This window comes from Halyomorpha halys, unplaced genomic scaffold (genome assembly GCF_000696795.3).
Source record: "Halyomorpha halys isolate HHAL.00 unplaced genomic scaffold, Hhal_1.1 Scaffold653.1, whole genome shotgun sequence".
Taxonomy (NCBI): Eukaryota; Metazoa; Arthropoda; class Insecta; order Hemiptera; family Pentatomidae; genus Halyomorpha; species Halyomorpha halys.
This window is the reverse complement of record NW_027106142.1, coordinates 208200-227297: the sequence shown is the minus strand read 5'-3', so window position 1 is coordinate 227297 and position 19098 is coordinate 208200. Positions and strand designations below refer to the sequence as shown.

Genomic DNA, 19098 nt, shown 5'->3' with positions numbered 1-19098 from the left:
TTCATGATTTCTCTATAATTGTCCATTCGGTGAAAATGTTCTGTTACTTGTTCCATCAATCATTTCTCTTAAGGATACATTTATCTCTTATACCACAGATGACAGAAATATTGGCCTGTAGTTGTCAAATAGGGTTGGATATCTGTTCTTATAGATGGCTCTCAGCAAAACCTACCTGGTAAAGAACATGACCCTTTGGTTTGCTCACTGAAGGATCCTTCTTGGAAGGGGTGGTCTATATATATTGGATAAGGCCAATTTTGTTCAAGTTATATTAGATCATTCATCAGCAGAAATTATTAAGAAAAATTAAATGAATAAATTGTAAATCTTTTCATAATTTGTACTAAAAGGACCAATAGGCCAACTTTTTTCCAATGAAAAGGTGAAAGAAAGGTCGTGTGAGGAGATACAATTCATTTATGTCCTTTATTTCTAGGAAAATACAAGTCTTAGTGGAATAAATAATTTGATTATTAATCAGAGGTTTATTAGATGTATAAAAAAAAAAAAAGAATCATTTTATTAAAATCTTGGCATTCAAATAATAATATATAGAGGGTACTTTTTACTAGAATTTGAAAAAAATAAATTATTCTGATTAAATTCTTTATAAGAGATATCATTCTAATATCAAATATGTTAACATGCTTGGCATCCTTTGAATTTTTTCATTTCATAAAAATAAGTGATTTTTTTTCATATTGAGTATTGAACTTATTAATGATTTCATTTGTTTTAACAACTTAAGCAAATTTTACATTTAGATAATACTGACAACAGAATTAATTACTAGGTTTAGGATAGTTTGTATAGAAATGGGGAGTGCGAGATGGAAAATTACAAAATGAAAAATTCTTTTATATATTTAAACAAGAAAATAAGAAAATCATCACCAAAATTAAAAATAATTGGTTGCAGAACCAAATCTTAACAAAATAAAATTAAAAAAGAAAATCAATGATTTATTAATGAATTCAACTTATTTAATTATTCATGATATATATGTACAAATGAACAATAACATATTTAAAATTCTTTTGTCCATAAAAATCCTAATAGTCATCCCCTTTGCTGATGACTTCCTTACAGGTAGGACGGAGAACAATAGTGTGTTCGAACTGGGCAGTGTAGCATCCTTTTATATCACATAGTGGAGGATAGGCCTCAACAGCACCTAACAGGATAAAGAAATAATGAAAAAACTCATTCTGCTTTGTTTTGTTAAAATAAATTACTTAAGTATACCACAGTTCATTAAATATATTGATTTATGAGATGTGAATTATCTTAGGATAACTTAGGATCAGCTTACCTTTTTCACACAGATCTTTTAGAGCCATCTGATACCTAGTCTGGCCTAAACGATCTAACCACCGCTTACAAAATGCCAATGTTCCAAAATTGGAATTAATCACACTCAGCAACTGTTTTGAAGACTGGATTCTACAAAAATGAATAACAAAAATTGAGTATAACAAAACATTATTGAATTATCATTCCAATATGTTTACAAGAAAAGTGTAAAATTTAATTTCTTTAGAGTAAACTTTATTTCAAGATTTAATAAAGTACATTTTATATACTATAAACCAATAACAAATCAATATATTAACTAAACTTTTATGGACTATTATTTTTAATTAGGTATGTTGAATTTTTTATTATGCATGTTGAATAACAAACCTAAACAGTAATAAAAACTTAAGTCTAATGTTTTGTTTTTTTAAGTAACTTAGACAGATTTCCCAACAATCTTTAATTCTGCACTATTTTTAAAATTATCTGTTATAAAAGTTTATGATACTACCGATGATCAATAGAAATATTAATTTTTCTTAGGTAAGGTTTTGGCAATATTGATATAAGGGAAATGTGCATAAATAATGTATAAGAAATTTTGAGGTTTAAATTGCTAGACAAAGAACAAGACTTAAAATCTTTGAAAAACAGTTTCAAAGATAGGACTGCTAGGAAAAACAGTTATATTAGTTTACTTTATATTCATGGTATCGTTTACTTTCATACTGTTTACAATAGGGCTGGGTATTCATGATCTTTAGTTTGATATACTAAAGTGTATTAAATGGAAAAAGTTGTGTTAAATGGTGAAATATTTCCTACTTTTAGAATGTTTATAGCTTTATTTTCTTTTAGCCTGTAATAGGTTAGATGAAGAATGACATCAGGCAACAGAACCAATTGAGCTTCACACCATTTTGTCTGCTGTCATTTTGATTGGTTAGTTGCTTATGGTTTCGTTTTGGACGTCTTTAAACTCTATAGTTTAAAAACATTATATAGTTATAGATAAAAATAATAAAAAAGTAATGGGGGAAAAAATAGAAGAGGGGACAAGTGGGGTGGAGGAAAGATGATGTGACTAAGATGTTGGAAATTTTATCTCGTAAGGATTAAAACCTCAAACAACTTGCCTAGAAAATCCGCCATTTAGCATATAATATGAACTTTAAATTGGACCGCCCAAAATCCTATACTTGTATTTTTTAGTAAGTTAAATTTTTTTTACATTTAACACATCATGAATAGCCCAAACTTTTTAGTTTTTGTATCTTATATTTAGCTCTGCAAAGTGAGGGGGAATGTTGGAGCTTAATAAATGGTTTTGTAATATTTGAGTTCCTTTTTGACTGTACTCAAACCATCTTCCAAATATTAATTACATATAGTCCATCAATGATGTTCCAAACTTCTAAAAAGTTGATAACCACTGAGCCAATGTGTAATAAACATTAGAAGAGTAGACTGAAATGTAGAGAATGTCGGCAGTATCAGTATCAAACCTTTGGGTTCACTAAGACGAAGTTGTTATTGTAAGAAATATTAGATAATGATATAATTAAAAAATAGCACCTTAGGGGAACAAAACCAGCATCAAAGTTTTTCATATAATGTGAAACATCCATATCATCATGCACAACACCACGACCTGTTGATCCAAAAGTTTCAATAGCGTAAAACTCATTCTCTTCCATTACAGTCGCCTCACCACCTTTGACAATCGGAACAGTCTTTCCAGCATGGATCCCTTTAATAATTAATTTTAAATTAAAATAAAAAAAATAATAATAACCAATACAAACTATGTTCTTAGTGCACTTACTGTATGGAGCAATAGAATGCCCATTGAGATTGCGAATAGACTTTACAGGGTACGTCTTACCATCAATCTCAACTTCATAGGACTCCATCACCTCTTGAATAGCTGCTCCAATTTCACAGAGAGGGACATCTATTCCTGCTTCCTGAAATCATCCATTTTTTTTTTTAAAGATTTTTGTACTAACAAAAAAATCAAGTAAATTAAAAAAATACAAATTAATAATTTAAAAATATGTGTCAAAGGTTCCATTGGTTCCACAAACTAAACACGCCTATAGGAGACTATTATTTTTGTAACATGGACTACTGAAAGAGAAAAAAATTGAATTATAGAATACTGGTACATGTTAATTATAACAAGTTTACTGGAAAAGCAAAATGCTATGGGCTGGAAAAAATCTTACTAATAAACTGATTATTGGGTAAATTAAACTTGAACCTCCCATAGATGTTATCATTACTTATCTGAAAGATGGGTATTTATAAAAGCAGAAGAAAAGAAATTCTGTGATAATGACAATTACTCCAAATGGAACAAAAGTTTTGCCAACATGTATTCATGCAACAACAGGAGAAGTGAGTTGTTCCTATTTGCTCTGATTTTACAAATGTTCCTATTTTATTGTTTTCAAAACTACTCCAAACCCATAAATAGGGTTTTTATATAGTTATAGATAAAAATAATAAAAAAGTAATGGGGGAAAAAATAGAAGAGGGGACAAGTGGGGTGGAGGAAAGTTAATTCCTTGCATTAATAAAAAACATTTATCTACAAGATCGTAGTTAAACGGTGGCTAGATGTGTCCCTGCCAAGGGCGCAGGTACAAATAGAGTGCAAAATTAACCATGGAAAAAAAAATCTTGTAAATATTGCAATTTATCAATAAAAATTCTAAGTCGTTGGAAGAAAATAAGCAGGCTATCAAAAATGACTGCACGTTAACTATCTGTGATACTACACTGATGGTCTACAGTCTACAAACAAAAAGCAGATACACATGTAAAAATCCATGGTTTTATAACTTCTTAAAATTCCAACACTTTGTTCATTTTTAAATTTAGGTTTAGCTTTTCTTTGATAATAACAGAGTTTTCATATTTTAATATAAAAAATTTTAAAATGGGAAATCATAATATAAGATTTGGGAATCACTGGTTTAAATATTTGATTAAAAAAAATAGGAATATATAGATATTGAAGTAGATTATATGTTAAAAATATATAACCATTAATTAAAATAAATTAAACATTTTTTATTCATAACTTACAATTTGCATAACCAATGGTTTTATGCAAGGTGATTTGGTCAGAATCATGCTAGATCGAAGTGACATGTTTTAATTGTTGATCAATATCTAATATAAATTACTTACTTTTATTCCGGTGTTAGTTGCTTCCCTTACTGCTTCAATCAGTTTGTCATATTTAGGATTGAAAGTTAAGGTCCATGCACAATCAATTATTCTTCCTGGCCAAACATTTTTGATTAGAACAATTTTTAAGTCATAAAAAACTAACTTAAAAGTAAATTATTAAGGTACTCAAGAGTAATGTCGCTTAGAAAAAATACTCTAATTTTTCATGAACTTAACTAAAATATATTGCCTGGTATTGTAATATATACATACAATAATATATATTATTATAGGTGCTTAATGAATGATCCAGCATTAGAATAATTACTAGTTAGGTAAATCTAAATTCATATGCAACACTCGTGGTGTAATCTTTTTTCAGTCTTCGTTATATGATACTTGGTTTTCGGTGTCTGTGGCTGCAATCTACGATTACACTCAGGATCACCCATTTTGTTAGCAAACAGTTGAATTTGAAAAACATGAAATAACTAATAATACAAGTGAAGAGAATACATAATGTTAGGTTATAAAACAGATTATGGCAATAAAAATATCGCTTTTCATAAACAAATAACCCAACTGATCAAGGCCAATATTCTTCATGCAGAGTTTTAAAAACCAAAGGATTGGTCAGTTTACAAAACCACTGAATTTTCCCAAAACTTTGCAACCGGATCACTCATATTGTTGACAACTTAAAGTTTTACTATTCAGTTCAACCCCAAAAGAAGAATCAATAATTTTTTCTTTTCAATTGTGGCATCAGTAATCACACAAATACTATTTAATATCTTATGTTTTCATAATTTTTTTTTTTAAGTCCGCAAGATGAAGTATTTACATTATGTATAAATAGTTTTAAACATTTGCTATGTTTAATGATGTGTTTTTTATGGGATGCGAGAATGATAATTACTGAAGGTAATTATCCAAAATTATTTATATTACTTAATATAATTACTATCATCATTGGATTACTCTTCCAAAGGTATTTAACATGTTTAACAGTTACCAATTAGATATCTTACATAACTACTGTTGAATATATAATATATTAGATAGAGTTGTTTGGTTTTTATTTATGTATTTATTAAACAACGAGAGATATGAATAATACAAGTACAATGGTATTAACAATAATAATAATTCAAACCATGATTATGATTCAGATAAAATGAGTTGCTATAAAATATTTTATATTACATATAATTGGGTACTAAGCTAGTATAGTAGATAACAGTTAGTGCAGGTAAGTCGTCCGTGACAAGTTGCCAGTAGTCCTGTGCCAGGCAGACATCACTCTATCTTCGATCTGGGCATTTCTCAAGCCTTCAGGTCTTAACTGTGTCCTACAAATTTCCAACTCGAAGTGTCTTCAATATGTCCCTCTCGTACACCCGTAAGACAATCCACCCTTTAGTTATAATGGGTGTAGTTATTCTCCTTTTGTCTTCTTCCTTCGTGCTTTTGTAGATCGGCCCACAAAGGATAGGTCATAAAAACTGACCAACTTTTTGTAGAAAACCCTGACTTATCCTGCGAGTTCGCTACCCCTTTCTAAAGACTGAAACCTGGTCTTATTCAATTGGGCCTTCAGACCCTGAACGATCCTGAATTTATTAGCTCTTAACAAGGTCCCTTGAATTTCCTATAGCATTGACAGATATCGATAGTTTTTATGATGAAACTCTGTTTTCCAGGGTTTAAGACCACCCAGGAACCGAGCTAGGAATTGATTTACCTATGTGTACACGTAGGTACACAAATACACATGTATTTATTGATTTACCTATGTGTAAACATAGGTACACAAATACACATGTATTGAATATTTATGCCTGAATATTCAATAAATATCACTTTAAAACAAACAATAAACAAATAAGAAAAATTACTGTAAAAAACATAAATTGTAAGGTGGGGAACGATGTGACTAGATACAAATCCAGTAACACAGAGACCTCCTTTGTTAATATAGGAACAGTAAACATATGCAACATCAACAGACTCAGTAGATGGCATTACTTCTGTTCCACCAAAACTGAAATTAAATACTTAATAATAATATATAACATAGAAACCAGGTAATTCTAAGTGAATAAGACAGAATCATCAGAATTACATGGAACCCCACTAAAAAAAAATACAACAATAATGAAGTTATTACTTAATAGAAACACTCTTACTATACAAATTTAATTAATTAATTTAACTACTAGTCAATTAAAAAAAAAAAATCTTACCATTAATATGCGTTCCAAAATCTATTTTAGTGACATCATCATAAAGTAATACTGTTGGATCACCAGCATTAGGAGTGTAATGAGCAGCACAATGATTACGAGAACAGCCAGTAGGAAAGGCCAAGCCAGCTTTTAAACCTTCCTCTTTAATGAGCAAACGAGCTGTTTTTTCAAGCTCCTCACACAACTCAATCATAGTGATGCCAGGCTTGACCCACTTCTGAATATGTTTCCTGGTCTGCTCATGAAATAAAACAACTAATGGTTAAAGACTAATATGAATTGTACGTACATTCCAAATTGATATTGAGATAATTAACAATCTAACCTGCCTATGAGCCTCAGCAGCTTGCCTTGCTTCATTATATATATCATTATGAAGACGATCAAGTGCACGCATTTCTTCATTACTGAATCTATCTTTAGCTTTTCTTTCATCTCCAGGATACATCATTTCCAATCCGATTGGGAAATTTCCTAGTTTTACAAAAATAACCAATAAATGCTTCAATTTAATTATAGAATGAAACCTATAAATTAATACATAAGAAGGTGATAAGTCCTCAAAAGGCCATAACTCAAGTCAAAAGTAATAAATCCATCCTCAGCGGTGGACACACAAAAGGAATGTTTTAATTTTGGCAACAAAAACAGTTTTTTTTGTTAATTTAGTTGCACAGAATACTAATGATGAGTGGAATATACTATGCTATGGTTTAATTCGAGGTTTTTACAATGAAATTGATTATTACAGTTGTTTAATATTAATGGCTATTTACAAAAACAACTAAAATTCTAAAACCTGCACATATTTCAGTGCTTTAAGGATTTGAATTTTATTAAATAAATATAATTCATTTTTATGTATTTTTAGGAGGACTTGTGAAAAAATCATACAATATACTCCCATCACAAGAAACATTGACACTTTGTATCTATATCTTTCATCAGCAAACTGGAAATTTGAAGGAGTAAACCAAACCCATTCTTTCTTGTGTTTTTCATGAACACTTTAAAATGACATTGTCTATTTTGTGAGAACTTTCCATTCCATGATTTTCCATAGAGTAGCTTAATATTTTATAGGATCAAATCAGCCATAAGCAATGGAGAGAGAAGGATTTGTCAGCACTTAAAGAATAGCCTAGTCAAGTTCGTTGAAAATAGATATCAATATGAATGGATCTTCATCACCACTTAGGTGGTCTGTGCCACTATTATTTCTTGAACAGATGGGGTGATTTTTTTTCTTCTCTTTCCATATTGTAAGATTTTGGCCCTGAAAACTATGTTCCAAATTTGGCATCCTGTAAGCAATAGGGGAAAAAATGTATTTCTCTAGATTATAGGGGGATAATAGTATTGTAGAAGGGTTAAATTTTCAATGTAGTTTTCAACACATCTATTTGTTTTAGAGACTTCCACTTGCACGACATTATACATATACACAAAACAAAAAAAAATTACTTTAATAGGACCTGTATTAGCAAAGATATGGCTTGTTAAAACCTTGATATAACCTTCAGAATATTTTGCTGTTTTTTTTTTGTTTTTTTTAAAGTAACTGTTCAATTTTGGTTAATTAGTTTTAATTAATTTGGAATCAATATATATAATCTCTCTTGAATGGATGGGTCAATTTTCTTATTCACTTTTTATTTTATAACATTCCGGCCCGGTCTGTGTAACAAATCAGGTAATCTGTGCGCAACAGCCAAATAAAATCTCTTAAGTCTGTTTGGATACCTATTCATCGTCTGGAGCATTCAGAATGCTCATTGGAAGGATAATCTGAACTATCAAATAAGGCAAACTAAAGAGATAAATAAATAAAACCCAATATTAGTAAGCATACGAGAAATTATTGATTTTAGCAGCCATGTAAGGAAAGTTGTGTGGGTAAACATACAGATATTTCATAATGCTTTGACAGTTAATTTTTTCATGTCAAGCTTATGAAATTAATAACCATTAATATTAAGGTTTATTTATTAAATAAATCAAAACTTGTTTTCCTTTTTTTTTCAACACTTTTTATTTCATCAGTCCAACGTTTCGGCCATTTTAGCCATCCTCAAGGACATCTTCAATTATAATTTCTTCCTCACATTAAATTTAGAATTTCTTTTGCAGGTCATTCATTAATTATATGTTAAAAACCTATTTTTTTATTTAAATTCATAAATATCTAATTTTTCTTATTTTAAATTTATCCACCAAAATCACTACCATATAAACAAACCATTTATTATAATAATAAATGGTTTGCGTATATGGTAGTGATTTTGGTGGATAAATTTAAAATAAGAAAAATTAGATATTTATGAATTTAAATAAAAAAATAGGTTTTTAACTTATAATTAATGAATGACCTGGGCAGAATAGCCTGTAAAAGAATTTCTAAATTTAATGTGAGGAAGAAATTATAATTGAAGATGTCCTTGAGGATGGCTAAAATGGCCGAAACGTTGGACTGATGAAATAAATAAGTGTTGAGACAATAAAGGATACAAGTTTTGATTTATTTAATAAATAATTACATTGTCTCAAGAAATTGAAATAATATAATTAAATTAAGGTTTATGTTCATGTTACAATGTTAAGGGGCCATCTGTAACTCAGGAAGTTGAACCATAGGTCTTTGCAGCCTAAGAACTGCAGCAGTGACGGTTTGAATTTGGCCTGGGGGATCGACTTTTATTTCTGTAGTGGTCTCACAGAATGAAAACTTAACCCCCACCATGGTGCTAAAATGTTATAAAAGTTTCAATCTTGAGAGACTAATTCTTGATCCAGAAAGTTAAACAGAAAAAAAAATTCAGTTAGATGTTATTTCAAGAAATTCATAAATAATTATAATAACAAGGCTTTATGAATTATGAGGTTTGATAATGTTAACTATTGTCTGTTAATCACTAAACACCATCAAAATTTAAATTCACAAGATCTAACCAAACACAATTTTCCCATTAGTCGCTTGGTCTAACCCTAGGTTTAAGTTTTATTGATTAATTCTTTATTCACCCTAATAACTGTAAATCATCTTCCAATAAATGTAACCCTATTAAGGTTATAGACAAGAATATTCACTCAGATGGTACATAAAAAATGTTGATATAACAAAACAAAAAATTACAAACCATCTGGAAAAAGACTAGAAACAGGAATTGTAGGAGGGTCAGTCTGTTTTTTAGATTTTCCACGATTCCTCCTCTTCTTCTTTTTAGTTTCATCTTTCTCATTGAGATCAATTTCTGCTATCTCATCTGCAGCATCATTTGGAGTGTTTTCATCTTCAGCTGGAACATCAGCAGAAGCTTCTCCTGCTCCTAAAATGTTAAGTTTATATGATCGTAAAACTTATAATAATAGAATGAACTTATTACAATATTGCCAATAAAATTGATTTAAAAATTAAGGTTTTTGATTGGATGTGATCTAAAACTTTCATGGTAAAAAGTACAATATAAGTCATATTTACTTAATTTTTTCAAATGTTTAGTTGATGTCTACAATAATATACAACTTGATATATACACAAATATTCAATTCTGAATTAATAGTTAAAAAACAATCAGTACTGATTCAGATGAGGCATGAACTCACGAATAAAGATAAGAAACCAATAAAAGTTAACCCTGTACTTTAAACAATAGATTAATCAACCAAAAGTAGATTGAATTGAATAGTGTGGTTAAACATGACTGCTGATAGTGTATATCTTCATCTGGCTTTTTTGAGTTTACAGCTAATTCCCTGAACTTTAAATAAACTTTTTAAGTTCATAAAGGCATAGTTATCTCCAAGAGGGAGTCTAGTTCTCTCTCTCTCTCTCTCTCTCTCTCGAAAATTTTTGAAAGAAGATATTAAGAAAAAAAAGCTGAGATATGCCTCCAGGTTCTTGCTTGACCAAATTAGAATTTAGTTAGGCACACCAACAGAAGTTAAGGAAGAAATAAAACAAGTTTTTACTCACAAACTAATCAAGTAACAATAAAAAATTGTTAAGATTTGAAAATTCCATTAACAATAAAATTTCGATTGAACCTTGGACCAGATCAAGACATAATTATTTTTAAAAAAATTCTGTCAAAAAAGATATAATGGAAGGATTAAAGAAAATGAAAATCTTTTAAACACCTATATTAAATTAGGAACAATATATTGGAAAAATCCACAGTTAAATCAAAGTAAGGAAACCTCAGAATCCAGATTGTTAACTTTCCCCACAAAAACATTAAATATAGTACAGGAAATGGTTTCTTGTTTCCTGATAACAGTATTTATAAAGTTGTACCCAACAACAATGATTGTATACATGTTGTATGTGCAGTTCTGAGTTTGTAACGGAAATTAAGGTAAGACATTAACCATTTAATAATTGAATTAAGGAAATTTGTTAGTTAAAAAAAAATAAAGCTTCACTTATATCAGTATCATCTTTGAGGCTTACAAACTATGTCAAAGAAAAACACATACAATGCATTACCTCTGGAAAAATGTTCACTATTATTCTACAATATTCTAAGAAAAATATACTGTAAAATTGAACCACATTGAACTTAGTAGTTAAACTAAATATAGATATGATCATTCTTAAAAATCAAGCCAAAAGATAAAACTAACCATTGCAAGCACAAACATTATGTTATAATATAAATGATGTCCAATAATACAGAATCATTATATCTAATAGAGCAGAGCTAAAACCTTCCACAGCAAAAACCATGTGACTGCTATGCTTTTGGTCTGAACCATATATATGATTCAAAATCAATTAAGATAAAATTAAATAACTTATATATAACTACATATATTTAATGGGCATAGGAACAGTGTAATATTTATTTGTCTTTAGTAATCTTAAATCTTGGGTTATGAAAGTACCTGCTTTCTTCTTCTTCTTCTTTCGCTTCTTTTTTTTAGAGGCTTCGGATGCACCATTTTCAACATCTTCATCGTTGATTTCATCGTTTATTTCTTCATCAATTTGTTTTTCGGCAGATTTTCCAACTTCATCAACAACGGCCGCCATTTTAAACAACGTATACTGGAAGATCCCACGAGATAAACTGTTCGTATGGGTTGTTGATAAGAACTTTGGAATTCAATATGAGATTCATAACAATCTATATAATTTAATGTATGCAAAATTTTAAAATATTATTAAATTTTTAAATATAATATGTAAGTCAATAATGAAAAAAAAAATGTTTGTAAGCAATAAAATTAGATTCTGAGTACAGGAGATTCATTCATCGTTCAAGCATATTTAAATTCCACTTTAAATTGAAATATTGTAAAATAAATATGACGGAGATTTAGTGGAATCTATTGTAGTCCACTTAGGAATTTAACTTCTCATAATTGCAGCTAAATAGGTATGTAATTGTTTAAAACAACTGATTTCTTCTAAATGCATTAACACATTCTTTCCTTATCCTACTGATATCTAATTCCCTCTGATTGTATTAAAAATATCAAATTATTATTTACCTTACATATTTATCTTAAAGGAAACATAAATTAATGAGAAGATTATATCATTCATTTCGGATACCACTATTCGTAGAATTCTGTTGATAACTTTGGAACCCAGAAATTCTTCTAGCTACTAAGCAGCCTAAAGATAGTACCGACATGGTTTCAGATGAAATAAAAACATAAAGTGAACAGTAGAGTTCACAGTATACGCAGTATCACGTTGTCAAGGTGCAAAGTGATAGTGTACGAGCAAGATTGAGTTCGTTGATAATACAAAGGGAAGGGCTTTCATTAAAGGCTTGTACATAGCCATGCACCAGCTCAAACCAGCTCTGAATGTGCTAGTAAGCACGCGTGTAGAGGTAATAGCACATTTAGAGCTAGTTTGAATTGATGCTTGAATATGTACAAAACTTTGATGCTAGCCCTTCCTAGTATTATCAACAAACTAAATCTTGCTGGTATACTATCACTTTTTACCTTAACAATGTAATACTGCCTATACTGTGAACTCTACTGTTCACTTTATGTTTTTATTTCATCTGAAACCAGATCGGCCCTATCCTTAAGGCTGCTTAGTTCGCTCAAGTAGTATATATGGTTCCATCGGGTTCTTGATCTATTATAGTCCCTTCCGTAAAACGAGGAAAATCCGGGAAACAAGAGAACATGAACCACGGGGTGGATTGCATTCTCTCACTAAAGAGGCTCCACAGCTTTCTTATTGTTTGGTGTTAATAGTGGATTTTTATCATCTACAGATACCTCTACACGCTTGTCAAGCAGTGATGAATTAGCGCATGCGCGAGAATATGGGTGGGTTATTTGGCGTGGTTGGTACGATAGGTCGGTTCTCTGAAAGGAACAGGTCTGAGGATACCGTTTGATTCTTTCTTTGTTTATCAAGAAAGCATTTGTTGAAATTTTGTATTTGTGGTAACCGACAAAGGAGTATATCCGACTTTAGAGAGCTTTGAAAATTACTGTATTTTATTTTTGGTGTGCTGAAAACAAATTTCAGCTTTGTGACCCTAAACGTTTCTGTTGAGACTCAATTTCTGGTCCCCTTAAGGCCAGACTATATTCTATATTGTGACGATTTTGACTTAGCCCACTTCAAAACGGACCGTAGCACCAAAAAAATCATTAGAATCAAAATTTTAAGTAATTGATTCTTATTTAACTTAAAATAGTCGAAGCTATTCAAATTTTTTTCTGAGAAAAAAAAAATTCACTCTTTATAGTTGGAAGAACGTAAAAGTGGAACCTTCAACGTTACGAGCGATGCGTTCCAGAAGGTTTTATAGGATATTCTAAAGTTGCTTCTACACGTTTCCCTAACAATTGCAAAATCACGCATACGCAATCGTGTTAATGGTTTATTTGGATTGGTTGCGAACATTTGGCATAAATTTGTAACCGAAACGTAGAGTGTTGATTTTTGGGAATAAAACAAAGGGCGTTTGCGCTGTACCCATAAATTTGTGTTCATTGTATTGTTTTAGAACCACCAAAATATAAATATCTGTGATCTTTGAGTTTAAATGAATTGGAGAATTTCCTTAATCTTCGGATTTAATAATTAACACTATTTTAAGAGTGCTTATTTTAAAATCCTATCAATTTGATGGTATTAATACATTGCTACAAATCTTGCCAATTAACTTTAGTCGTTTATTTTTTATTGAACATCACAGAAATATTTATTTATAAAGATAATATATGTTTGGGTAATTAAATAAACATGTTTTTGATAAAAATTTACAACGAAGGTTGGATATTTCTGTATAACGTAGTAATATTTCAATGAATTTTTACAACCTACTTGGCTGAAATTACGTTTCCTTATGTTTAGTCTATCTTTTTTTGTTCCTTTTTATAATAAAAATCGTACAGATCGAATGCAATAGCCGACGAAAGTAAAAAGAACATACTAGCGTATGGATACAGAGTTTGTTTCTTTCTTTCTTTGTCAAGTATTTGTACAAGTTTTGGTTTTGCGGCAAGTGGCGAAGGTGTATATTCAGCATAACTATGTTTTCACAGAAATAAAAGATGGACACCCTGGATGAAACATACTTAATGAGTAGCAAGTCGTGGACAATCCCACAAAATGACTTAAAAATAGAAATAAATCGAAGATGTAAGTTCTCTTGTAATTTTGTTTTAATGCCTAAGGGTACAATTATAATCCAACTCAAAGCCCAAGTAACCGCATTACTCTTCACGACTTTCATTTAGGTAATGTTTTATTAGCTTGTAGATAGTAGGTGGGAAATTAGTCAAGACAAACCAGCCTTAAAACAGAGCCGGCCTTAACAGATAGGAGACTCAGAAATATCATTTCGAGCGACCTTCTGAGCCAAACTCTTCATTGTCCCCTCTCCATGAGCGTAGGAAGAGGGGAGCAGTGGGGAGCCGCGCTCTCCCCACCTCCCTAGATTTTGGGACTGAACGAAAAAAAAAATAAAGAAAATAGTGAATTTATTTGATGAATGATTTCTTTCTGGTTGCTATGATTAGTGAGGTAAAATTGTTGATTTGACATCTTTATGGATCACAAGATCACATTTGAAGGGACAAGATGAATACACGTCGATTCTTCGGTAAAATAAATAGGATTGATTATTCGTCATATACTTATCTCTAAAAATAATGGGAGAACGAATAAAAAAGAACCTTATTTAAATTACGGTCTTCTAATCATAACTTGCAGTTTGCCATTTTAATAACCTCAGAATGTTCGTTAAAAATAAATTAAAGAAAACAATCGCCGTAGAAGAGGTGGTTAATATTGTAGCCTGCAATCCCAGAAGACCAATGCCCTCATCGCAAACCTCTTCATCGCCTCTTATATTTTTGTACTTATTTTGTCTATTTTATGTATTTATGTACAATAATTGGGGGTTGGTGGTAGCAGCGTGGTAACGGACCTGACTGCCAACCCTTAGATTGCGAGTTCGAGTCCCCATCCCTATCCGGGATTTTTCAAGCTTATAACTCTATAATACTCGCTTACAACCTCCCCTGGGCATTTGTGAGGCCCCTCAGCCAATGGGTGGCATTCACAAAAATAGGCGTGGGAGTGACGGACCCTTATAAAACCACGTCAAGAAACGCGCGATGTACATACATCGCGCGTTTCTTGACGTGTTTTTTTTATTTTTTAGGCCTAGCGCGATGTAGTACTTAATACATATTAAGTACTACATCGCGCTAGGCCTTGGACCTACATGGTCTGTCGCACCAATAAACAAACAAACATGTACAATAATTAAGTTCATGCTCGGTTTTCAATAATTTATTGTGATTATAGCTAATAAATATTTAATAACCAATGATTTAATTTTATGAAGAAGCAATACAATTGTGGGGGTGTTTCTTGGAATACCATTAATTACGGAATTACATATCTTTCTTTTATTTTACCCAATGTTTCTGAGTGGACTATATAAACTTAATTATCGGCGAAAGCAAAACTTAAAAAAAAGAGAAGGAATAAGATCTGATACGCTTGAACTGCTGTAAAATACTGACTGGCTTTATTGTTTTTTTTTCAGACCCCTCTAAAACAGAAAAAAACATGAAATTAGTAGGGTTGTATTACGTGTGAAGTTGCATAATTCGTATTAGTTACTACCTTTTTCTACCATTGGTACTTGAAGGTGTACATTGAGATACTTATCTGGTGTTCTAGTGTGTCCGTTTCGTGTGGATTCAATTGTAAAAGTTTGGAGGTGAGGGGCCTCCTCGTGATGGGCTTTATTGGTTTCGGTACATCTCTTTATATACATTCGATTAACTAATCCCCTCAGTCAGGTGACATCGAAATACATCTGACTCAGACCGTAACTATGTATATATGTATGTGTGCGTGCGTGCGTGGGTGCATGCATGTGTGCGTGTGTGTGATAGGCTGAGGACTGCTCCCTGCTTGGCAAAATCCTGTCTACGCCAATGCCTCTCTCCTTACAATTTACCAACGAACCCAATCTTGTTGGTTTACCTTGGCAATCTAATTATGAAATATTTTCCATGAGGGACCACCCTCTGTCCCAAGTCAGAAATGGGGGTGAGGCGTTGGTGGTTCAAATTCTGGCTTAGTTAGCTGCGGGTGGTTTAATTTCTGTTTTTTTTTCCCTATCCCTCTTAAACAGAAAAAAACATGAAATTATCATTAAATTTTTAATTTCTGGCTAAGTGGGCTGCAGACTTATATGAGTTGAGAACTATCGACCTATATGTTACAATATTGGCGGGACCTGGACGGTATGTTATTTTGATACGATTTCCTTGTATCATCATGCGCCAATTGGCTAGTAGTACAGTAGGCATAGGTTTTCAGGTAAAACTAATTCCCGCAAAGACAACCTTTAAATTTTGGTCTTCGTTTTTGGTATTTTATTGCCTTAAGCCAAGGTTCCACGGTGACCGTGATAGCAGTAGTGAAAGATATCGCAGTCACTAACATTTTCTGCTGTCCTATCAAGATTTGCTTGATAGTTTAAAGTTTTAAAGTTGTATGAATTTTTGAAAATTTGAGCCCTAGTTGAGCTTTTTTAGTTTCAATAGGGTCTGAAGTAGAGTTTTTATAAAACCAACATTTTTTTTTTTTCAAACAACGAGAATTCTATGTGTTACCTGGCAATGAAATAAATCAATACCTGTTACCTACCTAACATTAACGCTTAATAAATAGTTTTTTACTATTTCAGTTGCTTTTTAATCCCACCTAGAGAAATCAAAGTATTATAAACTACTTTTATAAGGTATTATAAACTACTTTTATGGTACATTTAACTAGTTTCAATATGAGTGCTAACATAAATCATTACATTAAATAATTACTATGCTTTCAAAAAACAAAAAATTACCTCATGTTAATTTATTTTGGCATATTTCATGAAAACTGTTACTTCATCGAAGATAATCATTAGAAACAACTTTATGGTGCATTTAACTAGGTTTTATTTGAGTGGTAATAGATATATATATGTCTTAGCGAGTTACAGTTTTTTAAAAAACAAAATTATGTAAAAGTACTATCTATGTTTTAACCAAATAAATTTAAAAAGCGTTGATTTCTGTCTATTAAAAAAACATTTTTACCTTATCTCGGGAACTATTGAACATTAATAGCTTTATTAGGACTCAAATTTTATTATCCAAAAAATTGATAGCTCAAGAAATCCAGTAAAAATATACAATTTGTCGTTATAAACACAATTTGATGGATTTCATTTGAATTATTCAGAGAGAACAATTAATATACTGAAAATTTGTTTTATCAATGAAACTTTTTTCCTCTAAAAATATTTAATCTAATGTGATAACGATTATAATTCCGGCGTATGATAAAAATATATTGAATGACTTCTACTGCCATCTGTGTTTTTATCTTGGAACTACGTGTGCTATTGGAAAAATACGAACTATAAACACATTTCCAGTTGAAATCAAATACTTTGCTTTGGTATTCATTCATAATAGCAAGTCTTTTTATACTTAGTGATATTGAATTAATTTATTTATTTCTCAATAGTTGGCTCTTATATCGAAGGCTCCTATTTGTCAGCCTAAGTAAATTATTCGTTGAAGTTTTGTATCTTCATAGCTCTCTAAGGTATTTATTTTTTCTTCTCCAAGTTTTTTTACTCATAAAATTTTTTTTATATTCACAGATAATCATTTTTTTTTCGAAAGAGTATATTTATGTTGTAAAATAGTTATTAATGATTACCGCTTAGCCCATGTTCATATTATTAATAGGTTAGAGAACCTTCTAGAAGGTTCGTCCTGATTATAGGAATTTTGAATATTGATATTGTCACTTGCATGAACTCATTACACCTACTGTATCCCTCTGTTTTCCTTTAATTAGGTTGTAGCTTCAGAATGGGTGCTATGGATCAAGAGAACCATGATGCTTCCCAAGAGGATTCTCCTATGAAAGAAGTGTATACTCCCAGCAATAAAGCTATTGATGTTTCTCCTAAAAAGGATGGAGGAGTTCTTAAAGAAATTATTAGACCAGGGACTTCAAAAGGGACAGCTCCTCTAGGGTGTAAAGTGATTGTTCATTATGAAGGAAAACTTACTGATGGCACTGTTTTTGATTCTAGTAAAGAAAGGACACCTTTTGAATTTAATCTTGGAAAAGGTGAGTTTATTTTCATAGCTGTCATTATCTATTGGCTAATTTTAGTTTTTAACTAATTTATTAGTTTCATGCTTTTTATTCTTCTACCATTTCCCTACATGAATCACATAAATGAGTAATTTTTCTCTAGATAAGATTACTAAGTTTAATTAATTTTAAGAATGATCAATGGGTGAGTGGTGGCTCACTGTAAGTCAAAATCAAGAATTCTTTCTTTCTTTATACCTATAACTTTCTAATTTATCAATTGGATATTATCTTCTGGAAAGGGGCACTTAATAATTTTTGTTATCTGTCAGTAGTTCCTTCCTGGCTGTTGAAACTGGCTCTAACTTTGCTTTTGCAATTATTTCTTATGTTATTTGTATATTATTACATTAGTTGCAAACTGAGCTAATTTTAATTTGTGTGTGATAACAAAAAAGATACTTGACAAGAGTAATTTATGTTAAAACATTGTTCTCTACTCACCTTATATATTACCAATTTCATTAAACAATCAGCAAAGTCACTTACGTTCAGCACTTCCAATTTTTTAATATAATTTTTCCTGGTTAACTGAGATAGAAAAACTTATTAAAAAAAAATTGTGCTGCCTAACTACTTTGGGTTGCTAAATACACAGCATACATATACCTAATCAGACAATTTTTTTTTTAAAATAATTGTAATAGTATAGTAAATTTATAATATATAATAGTATTACATGATTTTTTAAAAAATATTTTA

The 19098-nt window shown here is 30.8% G+C and overlaps 2 protein-coding genes across 7 annotated transcripts in view; one reads left to right on the top strand and one right to left on the bottom strand.

The window, feature by feature from the left end:
* Nucleotides 1-848: 848 nt before the first annotated feature.
* Nucleotides 849-11848, bottom strand: und (methionyl aminopeptidase und). The gene is made up of 9 exons (XM_014427522.3): nt 11613-11848; nt 9866-10054; nt 7054-7202; nt 6726-6963; nt 4498-4592; nt 3125-3266; nt 2875-3049; nt 1316-1446; nt 849-1177 (listed from the first exon to the last, which is right to left on the bottom strand). The coding sequence occupies exons 1-9, from the start codon at nt 11758-11760 to the stop codon at nt 1056-1058; spliced, it is 1389 nt and encodes a 462-aa protein (XP_014283008.2). The 5' UTR covers nt 11761-11848; the 3' UTR covers nt 849-1055.
* Nucleotides 11849-12015: 167 nt separating this feature from the next.
* The window catches only part of Fkbp59 (FK506-binding protein 59kD), a 28059-nt gene continuing 20976 nt past the window's right edge, over nt 12016-19098 (top strand). For 3 of the 6 annotated variants that reach the window (XM_014427521.2, XM_014427518.2, XM_014427517.3), the window contains exons 1-2: nt 14256-14352; nt 18091-18369. In XM_014427521.2, coding sequence (XP_014283007.1) covers nt 14265-14352; nt 18091-18369 — 367 coding nt within the window. In that variant the 5' untranslated portion in view covers nt 14256-14264. The other 3 variants (XM_014427519.2, XM_014427520.3, XM_067053705.1) reach the window with 3 other exon arrangements.

Excerpts from the sequence above, each read along its gene's own strand:
- und (XM_014427522.3), bottom strand. The coding sequence starts at position 11,760 with ATGGCGGCCGTTGTTGATGAAGTTGGAAAATCTGCCGAAAAACAAATT. Across the intron at positions 10,055-11,612 it reads GAAGAAGAAGAAGAAAGCAG|GAGCAGGAGAAGCTTCTGCT; the intron begins GTACTTTCATAA and ends TTAACATTTTAG. Across the intron at positions 4,593-6,725 it reads TTTTGGAACGCATATTAATG|GAAGAATAATTGATTGTGCA; the intron begins GTAAGATTTTTT and ends ATGTTTGGCCAG.